At 41.2% G+C, this 27,827-nt stretch overlaps 2 protein-coding genes across 11 annotated transcripts in view; one reads left to right on the plus strand and one right to left on the minus strand.

Annotated features, from left to right (window-relative positions):
• Positions 1-24,520, minus strand: part of TMEM104 (transmembrane protein 104) — an 88,241-nt gene extending 63,721 nt beyond the window's left edge. Inside the window, 8 exon segments of the mRNA XM_069076484.1 lie at positions 6,133-6,241; positions 6,680-6,779; positions 11,049-11,129; positions 11,868-11,961; positions 12,673-12,754; positions 21,717-21,838; positions 23,346-23,471; positions 24,253-24,520. Coding sequence (XP_068932585.1) covers positions 6,133-6,241; positions 6,680-6,779; positions 11,049-11,129; positions 11,868-11,961; positions 12,673-12,754; positions 21,717-21,838; positions 23,346-23,390 — 633 coding nt within the window. The 5' untranslated portion in view covers positions 23,391-23,471; positions 24,253-24,520.
• NAT9 (N-acetyltransferase 9) overlaps positions 1-27,827 on the plus strand; it is a 223,891-nt gene that overhangs the window by 193,169 nt on the left and 2,895 nt on the right. For 4 of the 10 annotated variants that reach the window (XM_069076486.1, XM_069076489.1, XM_069076491.1 and 1 more), the window contains exons 1-3: positions 24,621-24,744; positions 25,761-25,915; positions 27,317-27,426. In XM_069076486.1, the coding sequence (XP_068932587.1) occupies positions 25,839-25,915; positions 27,317-27,426 (187 nt within the window). In that variant the 5' untranslated portion in view covers positions 24,621-24,744; positions 25,761-25,838. Of the gene's footprint in view, positions 1-24,620; positions 24,745-25,760; positions 25,916-27,316; positions 27,427-27,827 lie in introns of those variants that run through there. The other 6 variants (XM_069076488.1, XM_069076493.1, XM_069076487.1 and 3 more) reach the window with 6 other exon arrangements.

The raw sequence follows: 27,827 nt of genomic DNA on the forward strand, positions 1-27,827 counted from the left end.
TTCCAGTGCTGAGAATGAGTGACAAGATAATCTGAACTTTATTTAGAAATGGGCAGGAAAAGGTAGGGGGAAGAAAGGGAAAGGTAAAAGATAACAAGATAAAGGGTCTTCTCTTTAGGAAGCAAACAGAAAGTTTCTAACAACAACAACAAAACCTAAACATAGCCCTGTCCCTGTTGCTGATACACCTTCACCTTCCCCCCAAAAGGGAACAGCAGCTAAATGGCTCAAAGCAAGTCACTTCAATCCAAGCTCATGTAGGTGCTTGGCAATATGGCTCCCCATCTTCGGTTAACAAGAGAGTAGGCTGATAGACTGCAGGAAAACATCTCCCTGAGATCCAGTCTCATGAAAGAAAGGTGTTCAGGGTTCAGCAAATCTGAAGTCAAGCTGCATCTTGGATGAGTATACCAGTCCAGATGCTCATAATGATATGCTTGAACCTTGTGGTTGGCAGGAAACAGAAAATAACCAGAGATATAAAGAGCTACCAAAAATAAAAATCCTCAGAGATTCCCAGTCATAGCACACAAAGTTTGACCAGTTACATCTTCCATTTTCACTCTCCTTTTCTTCTACTAGGAAGAACATTTCTGAGCTAGCTGATAAACAGAAAATTTGATGGTACATGCATAGGTGAAAGAGAAAGAAATGGAAGGGTGAGGGGCAATGCAAGACACGTTAACTTTTCTACTTCAGACTCTGTTAGCAATGCCTTCCAGTTCAACCTGATATCTCCTCCCATCACAAATTTTCTGTTTAAGAAAATATACTTTAGCTTGGTTTCAGACTACACATTGTCATTTGAATTGAGTGTGAGTAAGGGTCAGGAACTTGAAGAAATTTTCGAACTGATGATAATCCTACAACTCTGGAGTGAATGACTAAAGTCCTGATCAAGCCTAAAGAATTTTAAGCATAAGAGTTGTTAGATCAAAGAGGAACCAATCAATACAAAATGTAATTCCTACTTAATGGACTGGGATCCATAGAATGGTGAGTAAAGGGTCCTGGTTTCAAAATAAAGAGCTAGTCTCTCCTTTCTAAAGGAATAAACCCTTTAGTACAATAGCGATATGTAAGAAGTTTCCTGCCTAGCTCTATGTGTGGGTCTTTGAAGTTTCTTCGTCCAACTTGGCCTCATTTGATTGACTTCCCATCTCCAGTGAAATCACCAGTATACCTTGCAGGCACACTGTTGCTTATCTCATTCCTCTTGACTACTCCTAAAGGTCTGTAGGACCACCTCTGCTCCAAAATTAGTAAGAATATTCGATTGAAGGCAGCTGTGAACCACTTATTAGCAGATGCCATAGCCCTAGGGCACAGTGGCTAAGACAGAGAACACAGGGAGAAGCATCCTCGCTAGCAGTGGCAGTGGAAGGCAAATGTCCTTGGAAGACATGTACTATCCCAAGTAGGATTGCATTAAGTCCAAAAAGTCCATTTCATTATTCAGGAGGCATGGGTCAGGCAAGGAAGGGAGAAAGAATATCAATCATGTGGATGAGCAGGCTATACAAACAGATTACTGTTCTGACACCATCCTTATGACCTGTCCTTACTGACCAAAACCTACATCCTGGAAGTCAGAAGATAGTTATATTCCACCTCATTTAAAGAAACTTGGATCATAAAAATAGGATCATAAGGATTCTTATCTGGGAAAAGCAAGTCCTTAAGGGAAGGAAAAAAATTCTAAGCTCAGGGAGCAGCACTATCCTGAGGTCACAAGCCTCTTCCCCTCAAAAAGGTCATTTGCTTTCAAGTGGTACCATCTCTATAAAATATTTTCTAAAAAATCATTCAGATGTTCTATCTGTTATGAATATCCTGTGGAAGGCACTTTACCTAAGTATTTTTATGCATGGACCAGGCTGGCAAAAAGAGACAGTATGGGGCTTTTCATGGAGAAAAATCAGTGAAGACACAAAAGGACCCCAAGCTTAACATTCTACCATACCCATGAATTCTGTAGCTAAAGACAAACTTCCATACCTCTTCTGCATTTCTACCCCTAAAGTCGGACATCCCATTCCTTACTATTTAAGGAATGGCCATCCAGAAGAGAACCTCAGAGAAAGTACACACGTGCTGGCTTCAGGAAACATCTGGGCAAAGGCTGTAACTCAGTACTGGAAGGCTGAACTCTGTAAGCTGAGTCCTGTGTTTCCCAAGACCTCAGGACTGCCCTGCCTTGTTCCAGAGCTCTAAGGAGCACAGCAAGCTGGGGGTGACCTTGTCTCTTCTCAAAGAGAGCCAATAAATGTGCCCTACTCGTTGCCTCCACTTTACAATCAGGTTTCCAACCAAGCTAAGCTCTACTCTGCCATCTGCACTCCCAGCTCTTCTTGGCTAGTACCTGCTGGGCTGCCTGTAATCTAGATGCATCTGTTCACCTGTAAGTGTTGGATATCACATCTCTTTCCAATGGTGATGAGCTTGAAGTATCTAGAGAGTCCCTACTTACCCCCATAGGTTCTTATAGGAGTTCTCTTTGATAATCCCTGTGAGGAGGGGGTGATACGGGGCAGGGAATGGGACTGATGGAAAGGGAAACAATGGAGATATGAGGGAAGAGAATGAAATCACCAAGCACTGTCCCAGACCAGAGCACAATGACATCTTTCTTACTATGGAGGTACTCAAGACAATCTGACAACTGGAGGAAGCTTTTATAATTCTACAGCAGCAGTAACATACACAAGCTTCTTGCTGCACATAAAAGGAGGAAATGCTAAAATCTAATTTATTTTTGTTCAACAAAGTCAAGGGTGGAACAATAGGAAACTCCTCAAATTCTTTCCCACGTTTAGAGACAAGTCTGTTCATTTGGAAAGGATGTGCCATTAAATACTTATTCATTTAAACCACAAGGAAGAGAATAAGATAGGGGAAGGGACACAAGAAGGAAAGATTTCAAATCTTGATCTTACTGATAAGTCACATGGGCAGTAATTATGGAGCCTGTACTACTGTTGATTCCAGCTGCGGCTGGCATTCTCCAATGCCCTTTAAAGTGGAAGCATTCAAATGACTCATGAAGTCCTTTGGCATCATAGCATCGTTGCCTTGTGGCTACTCTAAGGAAGGATAATAGGGAGAAACTGACTCATAACAGATGTAAAAGATCAGTATATCACATAGCAGCTCAAGAATCCCATAGCATTCATAGTACTCTGGAAGCCTCTATTTTTAAAGCCCAAAGGTCAAATGATTAGCAGGTCTAAGAGCAAAGAGTGAAGTTCTAGTCTACAGAGATCAATGGCTTGTGTAGGATCAGAAAAATATTGACAAAACCCCTAGAAGCTGTAGCCTTTCGGATGAGCTACTTTTAGTTAACAGCAATCAAGAAGCTACATAATCAAGTATCTGTCTAGATAGGACCTTAATATTTCTAAATATGCTCACTCTTGGTGTGTGTCTTAAAGACAGCTCCAGAAAATAGTAGATACCATTTTTAGAGGACCTTTTGGACATTACATAACAAAATGTGATTTTTTTGAGTCTTCATCCCCCACAGAACATTTGTCCTAGAATTGCAATGCTAGCAATGGTTATTACTAGACCTAGAAAAGCTTTTTTTTTTTTAAAGGAAGGACTCATCCAGAAGACACAGGAAGAATAAATTTGTGGTTAACCAAGGAGCAAGTGTTTACATAGAATATATAATTCAGAGGAGTAGTTAAAATGAATATTCTTACCCATAAATACTGCTTTTCTGAAAATTAAAATATCCAAGAATCTAAGATCAGCAGCAGTATCCAAAGGAAATGGATATTTCTTTGTCCTTGAAAGACTGGAGATATATAGGCCATATCACCCTTGTCCCATAATCAGGAGAAGCTATTTGATTTAACTCGACATTCTAACCACAAAGCTCCATGTACTTTATAAACCCTGTTGGACACACTTGGTAAGGAAGCTAGAGTACAGACCAATGTCACAGATGTGATGCAAAAAGCAAATGCCAAAGAAGGCAACTAAAACCTCTACTAACAAAACATAGTAGAGATTATTTGGGGTTAGGCTTTATACTTTCAACATCTTTGGAAATTTCTTCCAAAGTTATAAAGCAACTTCTGAAAATGCACAAAAATTCAGCACCTTTGTTCATTCATATTAGCTTTTCTAATATCAGCCAGAAGATAAAGGGGAGGGGGGGCGCGCGAATCACACCAAAATGCTTAGAAGAAAATTTAAAGTCTCTAAGAGAACCTAGGCAGTAGGGCAAAGAAGCAGCCAATATCTTTTGCTTCCTCCCACCACAAAACCTCATTTAAAAAAAATTTTTTTGCAGGCACTAATATCAATTATCCTCATGAGTTATAGGTGCAACATCTGGGAGATGAAGGCAATAATTAATGAGTGTTTGCTTTTGTGAAGAGTTCCTTCTGTCTCAGCCAAAGAGTTATTGAGATTCAGGGAAGGAGGCATCCAGTATGTGGAAGGTTAATAAGAATAAGTGAAGGAAGAATTTAATGAGGCAACAAAATCACTTCTAAATAACTGGCTAGGCAAGTGACATTAGTCAATACTCCTGGGGTTCAGAATCCTTCTTACAAATGGGTGGGTACAAAAAGGGGTAATATGGAGAGTGGGGGAGAGAGAAGGGGACAACTAAGTTGTCTCCCTCCATACAGTGAAGCAATTATGAAAAAAACCTCATCTAAGGTGCTCGTTTCTTTGTCCTTGATATATTCTGATATCAGTGAGGTGCTCCTAGATCCCTTTCTTACCACTCTTCCAACATCTACACCAGTTAAGATCTCCAGATGGCTTTGCAATAGGCCCTTACAGTTACTAATGCCTTTGCTAATTTTATCAATCAAGACGGCATTTTGTGAAATGCACTGCAGGATGTGTTTGGGATAATAGCATAATAGGGCCTCAGCTGTGCTGCTAACATGGTAACTCTCCCTGCTGCTCTGTTGGGGTTATTCTGCCCACTCATAATATCAGGAAGCAGGAGGAAAAACATAATAGGGAATTTCAATTATTATCTTGGTATCAAATTCTCACCAGACCCAAAATGAATAGGTCAGACCTACAATTCAACTGAAAAACAAAATCCTAGCCCCAATTTGATGATGGAAGAGAGGAAAACCAGGTGATGTTACTGCTCCAGAAATGCAGAGAGCAAAAAATGAGGTCCACCAATGGCTTATCAATTCTAATCCCTTCAATTATGGGATGGAGAACTGGAGAAGCAAAAGCAGTTCAGTTACACTTGGGGCTTTCATATCTAGATTTAAATAGAGTGTGCTTGATCTAGTGACACCTCTTTTAGTTCAGTGGTTGCTGAGTCAAGTTGCCAATTCCTCTGAAGTCTTAGTTCTCTTTCCCTACCTTCTAGACCAGCATGGCACCTAGTGTATCTAAATCTGTGTCGCAGGCAAAGAGTATCAAGAAACAGCAAAGAATATTAATAGATAAGATGCTGCAAAAATTAAAGAGAAATATTTCTTAGTGTCATTCACAAAGGAAGCAGAGATAAATAACTGCCTCTGGTTTTGAATCTTATTAACAAAGTCAAGCTCATATATGGTTCAATCTTTTCCTCCCCACATCTTATGGTACAAAGCAATCATGGAGAGTCTAAAGATTAACTGTATTTGTCAAAAGGAAAAGGGAAGGATTGGGAAATAGGCAATCTTGCCTAGAGACCCTGTCTGATGATGGCCAGGAAACAGGGTCAAGGATAAGACAATTCACTCCAATCTTAAAACCCCAATATATATCTGTGATCCCTTGGATACCCACTACAGTTAGATATGATGGAATTAAGACAAAAATTCCTAGAAAATGAAATCCTCCACCCTAAAGGTACTTTGCTAAGTAAACAATTTCCCAAACATTATGAACCAAGTACACAGGCCCTGGAGTTAGCTAAGAGTCTGTGTGCAGATGTACCAATGAGCCTTTGTCACCAAGATGAGGCAATCATTTGTTCAACAGAACCATCCATATCATCAAGTGACAATGAATGGTATAAGGTTGTGTGGAGCGTGTTACATGGGGAATTTTGCCAGAAATTTAAGGCACTTCAAACACCCCCAGGTAATCCCAAGGCAACTGCCTCTGCCATAAAACCTAGTTGCCTGATGTAGCAGCATCAGCCAGGGCACTTACCAGGTAGATACGGTAGGCGTCAATTCATCGGATAGGACCCCAACACACATCTGTGTCATTGTACTTGGTGCTGGCTTCCACATCACAGGAGTGATTGCCAGTGGCACTGCTGGTAAAAAGAACACAATGGCAGTCTTCTCACTTCTCTGTGGATTTTGCCACATGGTTTGGAGAGAATGGATCATGAATCCACCAGTTAGTTTCTTTACCTCATTAACTGGTGGTGCTATCCTTCAGGAGACAAGCTTCTTAATGCACGGCATATTCCTACAGTACCTTTCCCCAAGGACCCAAAAATCTGTTATCAGCTCAGTCATTTTTACAATAAGGAAGAGGACAGAGACTATGTCCCCTTGAGACTGAGGGGGAAAGTCCTGGAGAAAGAAAAACTGCAAAGGAGTTGTAATATAGCCAGTGATGGAATTCCTTAGAATGAATTGCTTGGCGTTGTGCTTCTATCCTGTTGATCCTGAGCTAGTCCTGGGTTTACTGAATAGGAGAGGGCACCATGGCTAAAAGAGGAATGGGCAGAAAGGGAGGCACTCACCAGGTCACCTGCATGAGCGATAAGGGCACAGCTGCAGCATAGATAGCTAGGTCTCCGTAAAGATAGATAATGATGCAAAAATAGAACAAGTTGACTCCCACTGAAAGGGACAAAAAAAAGAGTTAATCAGTCAATAAGCTTGAGAGCGAACTTTATTTATAAAATTTTAAAACAACTCAATTTTTAGTCTTCAAGTCAGAGAATCTCAGCGTCAGAAAGAACCTCAAAAGTCATCTAGTTCAAGCCTATATCTGAACAGGAATCCCCTCTACAACATCTCGTTTCTTTTTTGTTTTTCCCCTCAAAATTTTATTTAACATGAAACATATCTCTACAGTTTTCCCATTTACTTCTAAAGGAAATTCTTTTCATGTTTCAAATGTAGTACTAGAAAGGAAAAACCCAAAAGATGAGAGCTAGCCTAAGTTAAACCAAATACTTAGATTTTCTCAAAGTGAGAGAAGATGCTAGCAATAATCATCTGGCCCAGATCCAGTAATCTCACTAGAAAGATGAGAGCTGTATAACTGGGGGCAGCTCCCAAATGGGGAAAAGTCTAATATCAGGGAGGTGTAGGAGGAGCTTGCTTAGGTAAGTAGCCTAGAAATTGGTGAAGTCTTCAAGAATAGGATGGGACTCTTTGGGAAGAAATGAGAGAAGGTGAGAAATCAGTGTCAACTACCGAAGTTAGAGTTGTACCTTCAGAAAACTATGTGGTAGTCACAAAGCTAGGGGAGGGGGGGTGGATAGGTGGGGTGTCTTGATTGTGGGATTCTGAAGCCAAAGAAGAGCTAATAAGAAAACATTTATTCTTCCTCAACCTAACTAGTAGTAGGAGAGAAGGAACTCCTCTTACTAATTATTTTTTAAAAAGAAATGCCTCACTCTAAAACTAATCTAATCAAGTCAATTAATTAATCAAAGGGAAGTGTGTGTATGTGTGTGGGGACAGGGTAGAAGTAGGGAGGGAGAAAAAATGCAAAGAAAAGAAAGAATAAGTAGTGTTGGAGAAAAAGGCTGAGAAGAGAGAAAGCAATTCTACTTTTTACAAAAAGACATTTGGGAGAGCTGGCTTAGAAACTACACAGTGAGCAATATGGAGAGTCAGAGCCCCACTGGCTTGTCATCCCAGCAGCCAAATATCTTGATTAGGGTCTAATACAAGGGTTCTTAACCTTTTATGTGTCACAGACCCTTCTGACAGACAGTCTGGTAATGCCTATGGACTTCTCAGAATAATATTTCTAAATGCAAAAAATAAAACACAGAGGATTACAAAGGAAATTAACTGTAATGAAAGTTATTAAAATATTAATCTAAAAAAAAAGTTCACAGACCCCAGGTTAAGAACCCCTGTTCTAAGGGAATACAGAACAGTGTAACTAGAATGTTAAGGGATGAAAGGAGCCTCTAAGATCAGCTAGTTCAACCTGTGTCTTAAAAATGAGAAAATTGAGGCCCAGAGAAAAGCCACACAGTCAACTAGAGTTAAGAGTTGGGGTCTCCTAACTCTTAGGCTCTTTACATTGTACAGTGTGGTGAAAAGACTACTTAAGTGGGAGTTGAAAAACCTGGTTCTAATGAACAAGCCACTTGACTTGTAAAACAGGGATAATGATTGCCTATCCATCAATCAATAAACATTTATCAAGCACCTACTATATGCCAGGCACTGTGCTAAGCTACCTTATAGCATAATAGTTGTGAGAAGAAAAATGTTCTGGAAAATAAAAGACTAAGAGTTGCATAAATACAGAAGATATGTTCTCAAAGGATGAACTTCAAGTTATTCTATCCAGATTGATTTCTGAACATTTTCAATACCATTCTTTTCACCCTGCAGGCTTCTCTAAAGAGAGAACAGAAATAAAGAAGGGGGAGGGGGGGGGAGAGGAAGGACAGTTCCTTTAGACCAGCATTTTTAGGATTCCCAAGGGAAAGTGTAGGGCATAGTAGCTCTGGAGTGATTATATGAAGTCAGCACCATACTCTGTGACTAGGAAGGTGAATGAATAATGGCTAGGAACACATGGCTCTTGAAAGATAAGAGAAGGGCAATTGTTCCTGCTTTCAGAATGTTGCCTCTCCCTGATATGACAGGGGCAGGCTAATTGTCCAAACACACAAAATTCCTATTATCTCCTAGTCACTCAGGCCTGAGGCAACAAGTACAACCTGTGCTTTCAGCTTGATTTTCTACTCAGATGCCAACACTCTCTGGGAAGAGAAATCTCTCCCTCCATTCTACCCCCAACACACTAGAACATCAATTCTGTTTATAAACTGCTACCAAACAACCATGATCAATAATTTCATTTATATGACACAAAACAAAAGGATCAACAACTTCCTGTTAAAGTGTCAAATGATGGATAAGCCCAGAATTTCTGATTACAAGAAACGGATCTGGAACTTTTTAAAGCCTAATGCTCTTTTAATTGGGGGAGGCAAACCCTCTTAAGGGAGAATATAGGAATCCAACTAGAAATGAGGAAATATAGTTAAAAAGAGAGGAGGGTTCTCCCTAGCTATCAAAGACTATTCTTAGGAATATCTTTACTAATATGTCATGGAAAATAGGCTAGTTCATAAAAATAAGCACTGGTATTTGGGCACTTGAGGTTCAAATAAGGCAAATCTTAAAAAATAAAATTTATGAAATGCTTAAAATTCTCTGCCTGTTTTTCTTTAACTTAAAGAAAAAACTGTATATGGAAAGGAATTTAGGTGCAAATTCTAGGGGGAGAACTATAGGGTTAAGGAAGTAAACATACACTGAAGCGTAGACTGAGAAGAACTATATAGTGTTGAATGATACTGGGGAAAAAACCATTATTTGTGAGCCTTCAATAAAGTACTAATTTAACATTTCATTGGGATATTGACATTTTCCTGGGTTTTCCAAGGCTATGTCAGTAGAACACAAGCTCTAGTAGGTCCTACTAAGCTGGAAAAGCTGTGAGTATAGCTCTTGTAACAACCTACCTAGAGAAGTCTGAGAAAGACTTATCATAAGGCAGTTTACAGGGTGATGAATTTTCAGCAAAAGCAAATTCTCTATGACAATCTACTAGGTTATAGAGCAGTTGTGATCTGCAATAGTGAAGGAAGTAGCCACACAGATGAAATCAGAGATCCCAGAAGAATCATTTGTGAGACTGGTTTGGTCCTCCACATGTTCCTACTATAGTCAGTCAGACCACACTCCCAATGAAGAAGAGAATGCTTTATTCTTTAGAAAAGAAATATATTAACAGCAGCTCAGAAGCTTCTAGTTCCATATGCCTTACCTAACTCCAACTGGGCAAAGAGATTTCCAAGTAAAGGAAAATGACCTATGAACAACCAGCTTCTGGAAAGTAGTAGAAAATCTTTTAGGTAAAACGTAGAGAGAGGGATGGGTTGAGAATGTCATATAATACTTTAAGGAAGAGGAAGAAGCAGAGAAATTTAGACCAAAATGATCTTATTTTGGTTTTCCCCTTGTAGGCACAAAATACTGTTTCTGGGTTGCCCTGGGCCCGAGTCAATGAACATAGTCAAACTTAAGCCAGGTCACTCTTAGAGCAGATGGAGGGAAATTAATGATAAACAGAAGACCTGGGTCTCTAATTGCATTCCCTGTAGCAACCCTAGTTGCAATGATCAAAAGGTATGTGGGTTCCTAGCACCCTCTGCTGGGCAAAATATGTTTCTACTGCAATAGAGTGAATTGCATTTGAAATCATGATTAAGCTAGTGGCGACAAGCTTCCTAAGGTAGAGCTGACAGATAAAAAGGAAAGTGACAAAAGTCAGATTTCATGAAGAAGTACCCTCAATACGAGGGTGTTCCCTTACTTTTTGTTGCAGGAAATCAATTTGGGGAAGCAGTATGGTGAAATGAATAGAATGTTGAGTTTGGAGTCAGAGAACCAGGTTTTTAACACCAACTCTGCCACTTGCTATGTGGGTGATCTTGGGTATATCTATTTACCCCTCTGGGTCTTAGTTTTCACATTCACAAAAGGAGAATGATGGATTAGATGATATCTAAGGTCCCTTCCTGACCTAAATCTACAATCCTATGATTTATGAATCAAGGATTAGAATATAGTCTAGAGCTGGCATTTCTTCTTCCTGCTCAAAGCCCTATTTAGCACCCATAGAGAAGAAATCAAGTATCTCAGTCCAAGGCAGCACTGCTCTCTTGGAAGTACTCCAGCTTTACCCATGGAGTGAGGATGGGTTAAAACTGTTGCCCTAACAAAATTCCAAGGACTCAAAGACGGTCAAATAATTTCATGATTACTGAGACAAGTACCTGGAGAATTCAGATTAACTACAGATCCCCTAATTATTGAGAAGAGACAGAAACCTTAGACTGATACCTTTGTTGAAGAACATAGAGGCCATTTGTCCCATCTCCACACGATCAGCGATTTCAAAAATGTTAGGAGATCCATGTCTCTCTGCAGGTTTGGGGAAAAAAGGGTAGAGGTTTTGGCTCTTGTGTTTTGTTTTGTTTTTTCCTCCCCAAAGTCATACAGGGAATAAGTAAAAGAAGTGGGATCTGAATTTGTATCCTTTGGCACCAAACCCACTTTTCTGTCTACTCTTTCCTTTTTATCCATTTCTTCATCTTACTTGCAGGGTCATTATTCTCCTTTAAGTAAGGTTGTCCTTTATAGTTCTTTTCCTGGCCCTTTTCCCCTTTTACACATCCATTCTTTTAGTGATTTCCTCTACCTGCTCCCCTACCTGTGGCTTTAATTATCTCTCCTATGAAACTAATTCTCAAATGTCAACTTCTCAGAATTCTTGTCCTGTATCTCCAACCATCCCTCTGTTATATCCATCTGGATATGTCCCAAAATAAAAAAAAAAATCTGGGAGGCAAAACCCTCTACCGTCATAATTTCTGAGAACTTCTCAACATCATCTCAAAGCAAAATATCTTACAGGGAATGTGGGGGAGTAAATAAAAGAAGAAGAGGAAGGCTGACCCTTGTTTTAGATGACAAAGAGATATGAGCTGCTTCCATTTTCTAGATGGTTCACAAGCACTTCCCAGAGACCATACAAAAAGATGACAAATCAGCATCTCCTCAAAAGCAGAAGGAAAACCTCACTAATATCACATGATGGGAGCTAGCATTCTAATTACACTAAAGAAGGAAACAAGGCATGCCCAAAACCCAGAGACTTACGCACAGACAAGATGGGCTGTTTCTCTGACCGATCATAGTTTTCCTGGATGAGAACATCATTATCAGAAGCTGTAGAAGAGTCATCATCATCCTCCTAGGCATAGGGGACAGGGAGGAAATGAGAGAAATACCCAAGGAGGAAAAAGTCATTGCTCAGAGCTTACCTATCATCCTACTGAATGCTTATGGAGAGGGGAAGGAAGGAGAGAGGATCATTTGAACTACATGGAGTATCTCAATTCTTCTACACTAAAGTGAAAGACAGGAGAGAGAGATTCCACAGAGCAATATATAGTACAGCTCCTCACCAAAGAAGCTCGAGATAACAAGAGCAGCTACAACTGACACATGTAAACCTCTTTATGGGTGTTATCTCACTTGAGCCTTTTACTAACATTGTGAGATGACAGATATAACTCTTTACCTTAAACAGATATGGAAACTTTGGCTCAAAAAAGGTTAAGTGACTTGCCATGGTCATATAGCTAACCAGTATCAGAGGCAAGGTATGAACCCAGATCTTCCTGACTCCAAGTCCAGCACTATCCATTATGCCACACTGTTTCTAATAACTTTCAACTCTAAATCTATGTTCCTAAAAATTGAAGACTACAAAGAGATGATAAGATAAAGGCAGAGTTAGAACGCAATGGCTACTTTAGAAAAATTATTCTCTTTTTCAGGTCCACACATAGCTTAACTTTGGGACTTTGCTCTAGACTGAGAACCCTTCATACTTTACAGGGGAGAAAATCGATAACTGGCTCCCAATGACAACAATGTCTGCCCAAAAGACAATATATACCTTATGGCTTTCCATCCTCTTCCAACGGAGCTGAGCATTGGCTGCTGCCATGGCTTCCATCACAAAGGTTGTAGTCATGTAGCTAAAAGGGAAATCAAAGGTTTAAGTGCCAATGACCAACAGAAAGAATGTAAAGTGGGAGTAATAGTACAGAGTGTAAAATAATTTTAAGTGTTATCTAAGTCATTCAGTTTAAAGTTCTGCCTTTTTTAAGAGCCCCTCTCTTTTTCTTTCTGTAGAATAAAGCTTTCAGGACACAAATCTTTCCTGAGAAAGAGACACATAATTATGTAAATGGCAATGTTTACATTTAATATATATTCCCATTGGGCTGAAGAAGAGACAAAACAACACAGGATGATTGCTGAGGAGGCAGAACCCAAGTGTGGAAACAGCTGGGACAACTCGGTTATTGACAGGAGCCAAAGGTGCCTGGGAGGCAAACCTACAAGTGGTTTAGCCATAAAAAGTCATTCAGCTTCTGGAAAGGGTAAGGACAAGTAATCAACCCTTGGTTATCCACACTAAAGCAGAGAAAGTGCATGAATAATTGAAAATATTTTGTTGTGTTGTTCCTGAATTCACTATTTTAATTTTTTTGGCAGCAGAGTTACCTTCCTAGTAAATATCATTAATATTAAAATTAGCAAATATTCCTATCATATATTAACAGAAGGTGTTGCTAGACTCTGGAGTGTGCTAAGAAGTCAGACTGTGATGAAAAATTTACCATGGGAGAAAGAAAAGATATTGTAGGAAGCTCTTGTCGGTGGGAATTATAGGGGGGAAGGGAAGATGCACATTCTTAAAGGGACTAGAAATCACAGACCATGAAAATAACTATAGAAATCACAGATCCAGATTTGGAAGGAACCTCAGAGATCTAATCCAACCTTTTGTTTTACAGAGGAGGAAACTGAGGCCCAAGGAAGTTAAGTGACTTGCCCAAGGTCACACAAGTACTAAGTATTACAGGTTTCAACCCAGGTCTTTCTAACTTCATCATGATGATTATTTCCAGAATTCATTGATGCTGAGGACCTGGAAAAGGAGTAAAGAGGACTACTTCCTTTCCAGAAACATCTCTGGTATGAACTTAGCTCCTTGTCAGGAAATAAGCCCCTGCCTTGAAACAATCTGAAATTGAACTCTTTTTATTCAGTAACCTTAAACCTTGCTGCCTAACATTAAACCATGCTACCTATTTGGCTATCTCATTGACTCAGCAGCTTTTACTGGGTGCCGACATGAAAGTGAATAAACCGACTTCTGAGCTAAGTAGGTCTGAAGTCAGGCAGAAGAAGGGGAAAAGACATTCTCAATGGCCCAAGGGTTGAATGGACACTACCACCATCTCCTTTGAGGTAATCAGCTCAGAAGTAACCAGAGACTAGAATTTTCACTCCCTGGAATGGTTTCTGAACAGGACAGAAGGAAAAGTTATCTCTTTGTTGAAGGCAATTACCTACTTTGAAGTGATCCTTTTAAGGGATTAAATTTTTTCCCCCTCCCTTTAAAATATATTTTTTGAAAAATAAAATCAATCTCATTTAAAATAAAATTATTTCTCACTGCTCTGTAATCACAACTCATCGATTAGATTTAAACATGAGTTATGCAAGACATATCAAATATAAGTCTCTATTTGGAGGCCACTATCTCCTCCTCTCCCACCCCCTTCCCCCAAGTTCAATAACCATATTCCATTCAGATGGCAAGTTTCATTAAAAGCTTTATGAAGGGCGGAGCCAAGATGGTGGAGTGGGAGGACCTCCACCGGGCTCCCGTTTCCACCTTCCCCAATTCATGTAAAAAGGGACTCTAAACATACTTCGGAGCTGCAGAACCCACAAAATGACACAGAGAAGCTAACCTCCTGCTGAGGACAACCCGGCAGGCGGGCAGCAAGTGGCCAGCACAGCAGGGCTGAGGTTTTAGCCCCAGGGCGGGCCTGACCAGCCCCTGGCTGGAGGGACTCTAGATCAGCAGCAGCTGTGGCTGTTTTCAGATTCATCAACACATAGATGCTAAGGACAAAGTGAGAGGTCAGTGCAGTCTGGACTTTGGGACCCAGTAGGTGGGAGTGCGTCAGCTTTTGCCCCCAGGGCGAGAAGCTGCTGAGACGCCCTGCCAGCGCCATGTTGCAACTTCAGCTCCTGGCCTGCAGAGTGTTGGGGGACCAAGCACCAGTCTGAGGGGTAATCTCTCTTGCTTTAACCTGCTTGGATCTGGATTGCAGTCTAGGGTGGAGATTCTGGGGTGCCTGACCAGCTTGCCAGAGTGTGTGGAGGCCTCAAAAAGGGCACCCAACTAATACCTCCAGCAGCTGAGAAAACCCCAGCATTTGGGACGAAAGCTCCCCTGTCTGGTGGCAAAGTCCTACTGTGGCAAAAAGCCCAGGGGTCAAGTGACTGAGGGGCGACATGACCAGACAAAGGAAGCAAAACAAACAGAAGATTACAACATTAGACACCTATTTTGGGGACAAAAAGGAGCAAAGCATGGAACAGGAGGAAGACAATTAAGTCAGAATTCCTGCACCAAAAGCTTCAAAGAAAAATATGAGCTGGTTACAGGCCATAGAGGACCTTAAGAAGCAAATAAGAGAAGTGGAGGAAAAATTGGGAAGAGAAATGAGAATGATGCAAGAAAATTATGAAATGAGAGTCAACAGCCTGAGGAAAATAACACCTTAAAAAATAGACTAACTAAAATGGCAAAAGAGGCTCAAAAAGACAATGAGGAGAAGAATGTCTTAAAAAGCCAAATTTGCCAGAAGGAAAAAAATCTCAAAAGCTCAATGAGGACAATCGTTCCCTCAGATTTAGATTGGAGCAAAGGGTAGCTAGTGACTTTAAGAGAAATCAAGATGCTGTTAAACAGATCCAAACAAATGAAAGAATAGAAGGCAATGTGAAATATCTCATGGGAAAAACCACTGACCTGGAAAACAGATCCAGGAGAGAGAATTTAAAAATTATTGGACTACCTGAAAGCCATGAAAAAGAACCTAGAAATCATCCTTCAAGAAATTCTCAAGGAAAATTGCCCCGATGTTTTAGAACCAGAAGGCAAAATAGAGGTTGAAATAATCCACCAATCACCTCCTGAAAAAGATCCCAAAAAGAAAACTCCTAGGAATATTATAGCCAGGGTCCGGAATTCCCAGATCAAGGAGATAATATTACAAGCAGCCAGGAAGAAACAATTTGAATATTGTGGAAACACAATCAGGATAACGCAGGATCTGGCAGCTTCTACACTGAGGTATCGAAGGGCCTGGAATGGGATATTCCGGAGGGCAGAGGAGCTGGGATTAAAACCAAGAATCACCTACCCAGAAAAACCGAGTATCATGTTTCAGGGGAAAATATGGTCATTCAGTGGAATAGAGGACTTTCAAGAATTCTTAATGAAAAAACCAGAGTTGAATAGAAAATCTGACATCCAGATACAAGAAGCAAGAAAAGCTTGAGAAGGTAAACAGGGAAAAGAAATCATAAGCCACTGATTAAAGTCAAACTATTAACATTCCTACATGGAAAAACAATAATTGTAACTGATGAAACTTTTCTCTGTATGAAAATAGTTGAAGGGAATAGAAATATACATACATACATATATACGTGTGTGTGTCTATATTGGAGGGTATATAGGCATATGAATACATGTGTGAATGTGTGTATATATGCTTACAGGTATACATAAATAGAGGGCACAGGACCAATTTAATAGGAAGGGATGATACTTAAAAGGTGAAATTAAGAGGTAAGAGAGGAATATAATGAGAGGAGATGGAGAGAGACAGAATGGGGTAAACTATCTCATAAAGAAGAGGCAAGGGTAAAGGGTTACAATGGAGGGGAAGACTAGGAAGGCAAAAGGGAATGGGTCAACCTTATTCTCACTGAATTTGGCTCGGGGAGGGAATGAAATACACACTAAACAGGGTATCTCACCCTATAGGAGAGTAGGGGGGAAGGGGATGAGAGGGGGGATGATGGAAGGGAGGGCAGGCTGGGGGGAGGGAAGTTGGAAGCACCCACTTTTTTTTTTTTAAGTAATTGGGGTTAAGTAACTTGCTCAAGGTTACATGGCCAGTTATTTTGTGTAGGTGCCAAGTATCTGAGGCTGGAACCGATCTCAGGTCTCCCAATGCTGGGGCTGGCGCTCTTACTCACTGTGCCACCTGGCTGCCCCAGGAAGCACTCACTTTTGAAAAGGGACAGGATCAAAGTAGAGAATAGAACAAGTGGGTGGTGGGATAGGAGGGAGGGAAATATAGTCAGTCTTTTACAATATATCTACTATGTTAATGTTTTGCATTAGCTACACATGTACAATCTATACTGAACTGCTTATCTTCCCAGTAAGGGTGAGTGACAAAGGAGGAAGGGAATGAATCTGGAATTCAAAGTTTTAAAATCAAATGTTTAAAATTATATATACATATATACTATCATTAATACTATCTTACATGTAATTGGGAAAGAAGATATACAGGCACTGGGGCATAGAGATCCACCATGCCCTATTCGAAAAGTCTAAGGGGGTATGGGAGAAGATATGGGAGAGAGCAGATTAGAGGAGGAGATATCCTGTGGGACTGCTATTCTGGGGTGGTGGGTAGGGAAAAAATGGGGAGAAAATTTGTAACTCAAAATCTGGCAGAAATTAATGATGTAAATCAGAAGTTAATAAAGCATTTGAAAAATGAAAAAAAAAAGCTTTATGAAGGGGGTGGCTAGGTGGCGCAGTGAATAAAGTACTGGTCTTGGAGTCAGGAGGACCTGAGTTCAAATCTGGTCTCAGATACTTAACAACAAAAACTAGCTGTGTAACCTTGGGCAAGTCATTTAATCCCAACTGCCCTACCTTTCCCCCTCCAAAAAAAAAAAAAAGTTACAAGTATCATCTTCCTATAGGCACTGGGGCATAGAGATCCACTGTGCCCTACTGGAAAGTTGGAGGAGGGATGGGGGAAGACATGGGAAAGAGCAGATTGGGGGAGGGGATATTCAGTGGGATCGCTGTTTTGGGGTGGTGGGTAGAGGAAAAATGGAGAGAAAATTTGTACCTCAAAATCTTGTGGAAATGAATGATGTAAACTAAAAAAATTAAAAAGAGAAAAAATACAAAAAAAAAGCTTTATGAAGGATACAGGTGAACTTATATCACTGTCATGCTGGGTTGAGGACTCCAGTGCCCCTTGGATCCTAAGGCTCTCAACATAAAACAGGGACAGGCCTTGAGGTTGGCCCCAAAGCAAAACTCCTCAAAGACAAAAACTGAAGAATTTCTTCTTTGTTTGAAATCTTTGAAATTCAAGGCTTTCAACAATCTGGGCTGCACCACTTCCTCTGTCTGCCTTCAGCATTCTAAACTCCAGCCCAAGTCAATAATGCCTGTTTCCCAAATTTCTTCTTGCTCTCACACCTTCATGCTTTTACATATGTCAACTATGAGATACAAAACAGGTGTCACCTCCTCTATGTAACCTCCCAGGTAGAAGTGATCCCTATGTCCTCAAAATGCTTATGCTACTCTGACCTTTTCTTCATGTGCTTAATCACATTCTGTCTTATATTACAACTACTTGTGTATCTATCTCCTCCTTCCCTAACTTCACTATATTAACAGCTCTTTGAAGACTGTCATGTTAAATATTTCTGTCTTCACTGCCCAGTTCACAGTAGTGCTTAATAAATGTTTGACCAGAATTAATGGAAAATGAACTATTTTGTATCACCTCTTAAAGGCCTTGCTCTTATCTCCAGCTATCAAACTCTGATTTCATGTCTAACTATCTCTTCTATCAGACTCCAAAGAGATCCCTTGACCATTCTTTTAAATTCTTTAAAAAAAGAAAGGGAAGAGAATAGAGAACACTTCTACTTCATGACAACTTTTATAATAACATCTAGCTTCCAATGTGAACTGGGCCTTTTACCTAATAGGATCCCTTTCTTGACCTTTCTGCAGCCTTTCACACTATCAATTACCCTCTTCTCCTAACTACTCTCTCTATTCTCTCTAGAGTTTTGTGACACTGCTTTCTCCTGGTTCTTCTCCGATCTCTTTGCTGGATCAGAAAGTTAGGTGCAGCACTGGATGGAACTCTGGGCCTAGAGTCAGGAAGACCTGAGTTCAAATCTAGCCTCAGACACTTAGTAGCTGTGTGACCTGCACAGGCTGCTTAATCTCTGCCTGCTTCAGTGTCATCAACTGTAAAATGGGATAATAACACCTCCCAGAGTTATCGTGAGAATCAAATAAAATATTTGTAAAGTACTTAGCATAGCACCCGGCACATAGCAAGTTCTTAATAAATGCTTGTTTCCTTACCCTCTACCCTTCTACTGACTGTGGGTGTCCCCCCAAAGCTGTACTATTTTACTTTGTGAGCTCATCAGCTTTCATGGACTCAATTATCATCACTTTGTTCATGATTCTCAGATCTCAGATCTAGCCCTAACTTCTCTGCTTTCCTTTAGTCTTATATCTCTAAATGCCTATTGGATATCTTAAATTCAATATGTCCAAAACTAAACTCATATTTTCTCCCATATTCTCCCCCTTCTGAAATTATCTACTACAACAATACAGGACACCACCATCCTCCTAATTATACAGGCCCAAAACCTAGACGCATCAAGCTCAACTCCATCTGTCACCAAGTCTTGTCCATTTAATCTTTGTAACATATCTTGTATATACACCCTTCTTTGACACTGACACCACCCTAGGGCAGGCTCTCATCACCTCACACCTATACTATTACAACAGCCTTCTAATTGGTCTCCCTGCTTTAAGTTTCTCCACATTCAAGTCCATCTTCCATTTAGCTGCTAAAGTAACCTTCCTAAAGCACAGGTATGACCATGTCACACACCCTCCTGCTCCCTGCCACCCAACCAATAAACTCCAATGGCTCCCTATCACCTCCAGGATCAAATATACAATTCTCTGTTTGGCTCTGAAAGACTCATAATCTGGCCCTTTTCTACCCTTCCAGTCTTCTTATACCTTACTCCCCTCCATCTACTCTAAGATCCAGTAACACTGGCCTTCTTGCTGTTTCTTGCACAAGACACTCCACATATCCCAGATCTGTGCATTTTTATTGGTTATCCCCCATGACTGGAATGCTCTCCCTCCTCATTGCCAATCACTCCCTTGCCTCCCCAAAGGGTCAACTAAAATTATGTCTTCTGCAAGCACACTTTCCTAGTTCCCTTTAATGCCTCTGCCTTCCTTAGATATTACCTCCTATTTACACTTATATGTACATAGTTGTTTTCATCTTGTCTGCCCCACTAGACTGTGAGCTCTATGAGGACAGATGTTGCATTTGCACAGTGTCTTGTATATAGTAAATGCTTGCTGACTGATCGATAAGACCTTTCTAAATGACCTTGCACCTTGTAGGTTGAATTTTGAAAAGGATGCTATGTATAAGACTACCACTGACAACCATTCTGAATTTCCAAGCAGTAGAAAAGAGGAGCCATAGAATCTTTGTGTTCCATGCAACATGAGTATGAAATTACCAATTCTAAGACAACAATCTCAACAGTTATCTAGTCTTAAAAGGTTATCTACTCATAACCAAAGAATGAATCTTGCCTACAAGAGTTTTCTAGTACACTTGTCCTTCACAAAACAAACCTTTTTAGTTCTACATGGTTCAAATTGTTAGGATTAAAAAAAAAACATATTGAGGCAAAAATCTGCCTTCCTATGACTTCTGTTGACAGTAACTTCTTCAGCTAAGCACAATTGCTCTAATTTTTCTTTTGGATAATAGCCCTCCAAATATTTGAAGACTGTTACCATGTTCACCATTAAGTCTTCTCTTCTTTAGGCTAAACATTCCCACATGGCTTCAAAAGATGCTTAGATACCACATTTTGAGGACTCTCACTATCATCCTCAGCATCTGCCCTTGGGCATGCTCCAGTTTGTCAACATTTTTTCTAAAAGGTGAAGTTCTGAACTAATCCTCTGGATGGACACAATACTCTCACTCTGAGGGATACACTTCTTTTGAGGCAGTCTTAAGACCACAGTAGCTCCCTTGGCTACAGCATCACATTGTTGATTCATACTAAGCTTGTATTTTGAGAAAATATCTGTCCTATCAAGCCAATAAGTAGGGTTTGTCTTTGTTTTCTAAGCAAAGAGACCCTCTGGGTTAATTCAGAGTTATAGCAGGTTACAAGCATTTAGTCTGTCTCTCCTCCCTGCCCTATCTCCATTCTAATTACCACCTGGGTTTGCAGGGGAAGTTATGCTTGGGACAAAAGTCACCACTCATTCTCAAGGAGAGCCAAACACTACCCTCAAGTTCCTGTTCTTCTCCACTTCCCCAACATATAACCATAAGGGAAAACCTAAGAAAGAAAGAGGAAATAACCTTTATTTTATGGTATATTTCCACAAATATCCATTCTTTAGGCATTCATAACTATGCCACAATTTCCTCCTGCCCTGCCCCAATACTGTCGAATGGCCCATAGCTTTGTCTGTAGGCTTTTGCATTTTCACCAATGTATTTTAAAACTAAAGTGCTCTATTGACACCTTAATTTAGGAAATATTGCCCTGAGGATTAAGGGGTAGTACTCCTTCTAGGCATGAATCACAGGTTAACTCTTGATTGTGTAATTATATGGTAATTATTCAAAGTAAATGATAAATCTCATGCTGACATCCCCCTGGTGTCAGGTGGCATCTTCTCAAGAGATCAAATCTGACTTTACTATTAGCCTAAAAGCAAAAAGTTGAAGGAATGGCAGAACTAGTAGGAGAAAAATATGAACCTTGATGATCATTTTATTTGCACCATTTGTTCTTAGTGCATAAAATTAAAATCTGGCTATATATGCTTTGATTTGGACTGTTACATTAGAGGTTGTGTCTTCCCCAAGGGTACTAGTACAATAATTTATGAGAACCTGTAGCTTTAGAGTTCTATGCAACCTTTAGTTTTGGAGTTTGAACCCACTTAGAACACTGAAGACAGACATAACAGCTGCATCTTACCTCATGAAGCCTAGGAACAGGAGAAGGACTAGGCTGACAAGCCAACCAGCAGTGGCAAAAGCTTTGGGCATAGTGAGGGCACCAGTGCCCACAATCAGGTTGAACATGTACACCAGTCCAACCTGTAATCAGCAGAGAAGTGGCATTAAGGTGATGGCATTGATTCTCACATGCAATGGTTCTAAGGGTGGGCAAGAACATCAAATCTCCAATACTAGGATAGGACTTCAGACTGCAAAGTATGTGTAGATGGAACCTGTTCTTAAATCAGAGTACCTTGCACTATTCAGGAAGTCCCATTAACTGTTTTTTTTTTTCAAATGTTCTCATAGCCATACTTTACTCTTCATTAAAACTATTACCCTGGTCTAAGTTGTCATCAGCTCATACCTGGATTAATCTAACAGACTTCTTGTCTCCAGTTTCTTCCCTACTTCAATCTATTCTACTACAAGAGTTGCCCAATATGCTTTCTTCCTCTCTTTTCTTGGAATACTGATTATGTAAGTTTTATAGGTGAATGGGTACTCCCCAGGGGCCACTCTCTGACACAGCACAAGACCCATGACCAAATCTTGGCCTACAACAGCCATTGTAGGTGTTCTGAAAAAGAAATATTTCATCACTTCTTCCATTTCTGGGATATTTTATTTTTCAAACAACTGGCTTTCTGATATCACCCTTCCTTTTTCCAATAATCCAGGGCAATAAATTGAAATTGAGCTTCTTATATCATCTGTAGTTGCAAATGTTCAAGGTCCTTGCTAACCGAACACCAAAAGAACTCATACAAATGCTGACAATTGTATTTTAATAGTTAGTAAATCACATAAAAATAAATACACACCAAAAGCTAACACAACTACAGACAGAAACTCCAGGCAGAGCTGGAAAACAGTGCAAAGAATAGGGCATCCTACTGTGGCTTAAAATACAAGGGTATCTAGAAAGAAGACCCTACCACTTTCCAAGAAAGTCCATTCTACTTTTATCTGGGTAACAATGTGAATTTATCATCAAAATAATGGTTGAGTAACTTATTCTTCTAAATAAGAGGATAGGCCTAGTGATGTAATCATGACCACCCAGAGAAAATAAACTGAATATGATGGATGGAATTAACATAAGACAATCCATTTGAAGTGCTGGCTCCACCAATGTCACCTAAAATCTAAACCTTCTCTGTAACCCCCAGTGCCCCTTATACCATCTAAAACAATAAAAGCTGTGCAATAAATTCCGTTAACTAAAGATCCAACTAAAGATATGGCATTATCATATACAACATGATTGAATTCTATCTACAAGACATCTACAATTAGAGAGACATTCAGACCCCTAAGCAGAGGAGGTTAACAGAAACTCTCTAGGCATACAAAGAGAACCACAACATACTGCAAACATATCAAAACCTTTACATGATTGTGTAAAAGCCACACAAGTTATCTTTAACTCCACACACAGTAGGTGCTTAATAAATGTTTGTTGAAGTAATGAACTGTTCTCTACCTTTTCCTTGTTCCACTAGAACAATTACCTTACCTAGTCAACTTGCTGAGGGACAAGTCCAGGTAGTTTTGAGGCAGATATTCTCCAAGGCAACTCAAATGTCCTAAAAGTTATACTTACATAGGGAGAATAAAGCTCCCCAGTTTCTGTGATTCCACCAGCCATGTTCAAGATGGGCAGAAAGGTTCTTCTAGAAGGTCAGACTGTGTGGTTGGAGTTCTTTCTTTGAGGTGGCATCAGCTGTTGCTGTTATTGTCCAAAACAAAAAAGGACTAAGTGACTTCTTACAATGGATCCAACAAAAGGAGCTTCAGATTCCCTTCTCCTTACCTCCATACCCTTTGGCCCACAGACAGTTATCCTATGGACAACCTCAGTGACACCCCCTCAACCCCTACCTACTGAGTAGGATCAGCCTCCTCAGAGTCTGTCCAGATGGCTATTTGATGGCCAGCTCTCTATCCCCTAGGCATATTACCTCTCATGCAAATAAGATATTATTCATAGTATAGGCAAAACTATGTATAGGTAAATGTGTGCCAATGTTAACTGTAGTCAATCAATAAACATTGAGTAAGTGCCTACTATGTGACTGGTCCTGTGCTAAATTCTGGGGATACAAAAAGAGGCAAAAGTCAGTTCTTGATCTGAAGGAGCTTACAATCGAACAAGGGAGACAGGTAAACAAATATGTAAAAAGCAATTTCTAATTTTTCCTGCTCTCTACCCAGCTCCTCAGACGTTGCCTTGGGTTTTCGTCGGTGTTGAGGACTCCCTTTATGGGAACTCTTTCCATCAACAGGGACCACCTCCCCTCTCCGACTAGGCGGAGAAATCGTAGGGGGGCACCTGAGACACCCGGGATAAGAGGTGACTGGCCCAGGTGCACGTGGCCCGTGTCGGATGCACCCAGGTCTTTCTGACTCCAAGCCCACCACGCAACGCTGCAAACAGGTGGTCAGTCCGAGTCTTAGAGACTGCTCCCTCAGGCATGCCCGGGCCCCGGCCCCGCCGAGCCTCCCCTTACATCGAACACTGGCTTCCCAACTTCTCTCCCTCGCTGCTCCCGTCTCAGCTTTCACACTCCCAGCGGGTAGTCGTCAGTCTCTACCCCACCCCGCCTTTCCTTCCCAGCGCGGGGCTGTGGCGGCGGTGAGTGACGCGGAAGGCCAGGCACCTGCGAACAGCTGCCTCAGCCCACCTCACCCTCGCCCTATGCCGCCTCCGCCTCCTCAGGAGGTTGTCCCCAGCAACCGTCTACCACAAGGCGCCTGCGCACAGTGAGACCACCATTTCCGTATACGTCATGTCACGGAGGGGACGGGAAGGAGGGATAAGGCGGGGCAGAGGTCAGCGATTGGCTCCAAGGGAGGGGGGCGGGACCAAAGCGGAGGCAGAACAGCGGAAGTGCCTTCTGTGGTGGTGTGCGCATGCGTGGGGGTGGGCTCAGCTCCTGGGTTTCGGATCTCAGGTACTGGATCCCGGATCAGGCTTGGACAGGTGGACGTGAGGCTTGACGGTGGGACCGGGTGTCCGGGCCTGGGGTTGGGGTTGATGGATAGTAGGCTCTACAACCGCATCAGAAGCAGGGGGAAAGTCCGCTTTGGGACGGGGCTTGGCTGCGGCGAGTCTTTGGGAGCCCCGGGACGGGAAGGGTGTTGAACCCGGTGTCTTTGCTTACGGAAACTTTCCTGGAAGACTGAATTGTCCTCAACGTCTTTTAAATGGCGAGGCGACCGGACTTGGGGACAGGAAGCCTGGCTCCTGCCGTTGAGACGTCGGACAAGTCGAATTTAACTGCTGGGCCTCAGTTTGCTGACTTATTAAATGAATTGGGCCTCAGGTTCCTCATCTGTAAAATGGGGGCTTGCTTCACAGGCCTGATATGAGGAGCCATTAGAGAGCTAATGGCAGCAAAAGTAAAAGTATCCCATGCAAATGAAATTTTATTTCTAGTATGATTGGTATGTTTTGATATTTGGATACAAAAATTTAAAGCATGAAAATGTAAAAGCATAAAGCATTCCTATATGAAAACAGTAGGTATAGGGAGGAGACTTATGATTTCGTTGCTGTAGGGAACTCCCTCTACTAATGCAGGTGGTACCTTTGGTAGACCACCTGCCCAAGGGTCACACAGCCAGTATGTGTCAGGGAAGGGACTTGAACCCAGGCCAACTCTCTGTCCAGTAGAGGCCCTGCCACCTCTCATGCAACTGCAAAAAGCATTTAGAGTATGGGTAATACTAGTAAATGTGTCTCACTTAACTATAGTTAATCAGTGGATAAACATTAAGTGCCTACTATGTGCTAGGCACTGTGCTAAATGCTGTAGATACAAAAAGAGGCCAAAGACAGTCCTTGTCATCAAAGAACTTACAGTTTAATAGGGGAGACAACAGGCAAATAAATGTATAGAAAGCAAGCTGTGCACTGGATAAATAGGAAGTAATTAAAAGAGAGAAAACCCTGTAATTAAGAGGGGTTAGGGATAGTGATATTAATATATCAGCCTGGGGGTTATTTAACTTTCAGGATGTTGGCCACACAAGGAAAGGTCCAAAAGGAGAGCAATTTTTCAGGAAGAGGAAATCCTATCTTTCTGGTGCAACTATGAGGGTGAATCAGAGCACTATGCTGCTGGGACAGAAGGTGATCCTGGTACCCTACACCACAGAGCATGTACCCAGGTAGTATCCCCTCCTGGGCTGTAACCCTTACCACCTAGATAAATGTCAACAAACATGTATTAAGTGCTTATCATGTACTAAGCTGGTGTTACAAAGGAAGGTAAACAGTCCCTGCTCTCAAAGACTGCACAGTCTAATGTTCTAATATAATGTATGTATTGATATATAAGGATTATCTTAGAATCTGTAGCTTACTTCAGAAGACAGCTCAGGTGCTATTGAACCAGGTGTTTTCTGATTCCCTCGGTTATTATTGCTGTCTCCCTCTTGAAACTATTTCATACATACTTTGAATTTATTTATCCATGGTTTTGTTGGATTCCCTCAGCCTCCTTCTCCAGACATACCACTCCCCAGTAAAATATAAAGTTCCTGTTTCTTTTTTCTATTTTCATCTTTGTATACCCTCAGTTCCCCCATGTTTGAGGAATTGAACAAGTACCCCAGAGCAAGCCCTGAGCTTCTAAAATGTGGAAAACTTGAAGGAAAGCCCAGTTTCTTTTTTTTTTTCCTGAAAGGGGCATTGGTCATATGAAATAATGTAATATTCAAAGGGAAACTGAATTTGAGGCGAAAGACCTGCTGGTGACCCCATGAGTTCTTTTCCTTCCCCATAAACATGCTTGATTTTATTTTTCACTCTCAGGCCTTCAGAAGATGTTTTAGATAAATTCTGGTTATTGAAATAAATTTCTCTTAGAGTCATTCCTCTCATCCCTAATTGTAAGGCAGTAATGTTCTGTTGGTGTCAGTGATAAAGCTCACTTCCTGAAACCCTAACCTCAACCTGTCTGAGACTCTTGACTTATATTAACATTAGATTAATTTTAAAATCCAGTACAGTTCCTGGCTACAGGGTGTATTTTCTCAAGGGAACAGAAGTAAAGTATCAGGTGAATAATAGAAGTCTGCACGGCTTATACTTCTTCAGTAAGGGGATGGGAACAGCCATGAACCAAACTCTTGGAAAGGCTTAGTTGTGGCCTGATGTGGACACTTGTCCAGCCAACTTTGAAAAGGTCAACTTACTGTGCTTTATTTTCACTTGGGAATTCCTGGAATGTTTGTGACCCCAAGCTGATCCCCTTTGATAATTCCTCCTAAGGGACTAGAGGGTAGGCTGAGCTGATCCTTGTGTATGATCCCCCAGGGCTGGCCTGACCTCAGTGGCTAGTGCCTTTAGTCCTATCCTTAGTGGGTAGCTCTTAGCCCTTCCATTGGTACTTTGTACTTTTTCTAACCCCTTGACAACCAGCTCTGCATGAAGTCTCTGAATAGGGGAGTAATAATAGGGGAGTCTGAATAGTAGTAGTATTCCTACCACCCCACCCCCATAGAGTTCTAGGGTATATTCATCAGACCAGGACCCCTCATCTTAGACTATGCCTGCTTTCCCTTCAGATACCATGAATGGATGAAGTCAGAGGAGCTGCAGCGGCTGACAGCCTCAGAGCCTCTGACTCTGGAGCAGGAGTATGAAATGCAGAGCAGCTGGAGAGAAGATACTGACAGTGAGGCATTGAGGGTAGGGGTGGGGAGAGGTTTTTGGGAGGCCTGGGTCCCTGTGCTGTCAGGGTCACCCATGATGGCTCTTTGGGAGAGGTACCTTGTGCTAGAGCTATTTGCTGCTTCTTTTTTTGGGAAGGGGGGCAGTTGGGGTTAAATGACTTGTCCAAGGTCACATGGCTAGTTTTTGTGTTGTATCTGAAGTCCGATTTGAATTCAGGTCCTCCTGACTCCAGGGCCAGTGCTCTATTCACTGTTCTACCTAGCCGCCCTGAGCTATTTGCTTCTACTCAGTATTTTCATCAGTTTGCCTAGATACCACTGCCTGAGAAGAGGGTTTCTTTTGAGCTTGGCTCTCCTTCAGGTAGCAGGAAGACAGTGAGTCCAGGATTGGTTTAGAGATAGC

This window comes from Petaurus breviceps, unplaced genomic scaffold (genome assembly GCF_028583685.1).
Source record: "Petaurus breviceps papuanus isolate PSGF00001 unplaced genomic scaffold, PetGlider_PUasm1.0 90925, whole genome shotgun sequence".
NCBI lineage: Eukaryota > Metazoa > Chordata > Mammalia > Diprotodontia > Petauridae > Petaurus > Petaurus breviceps.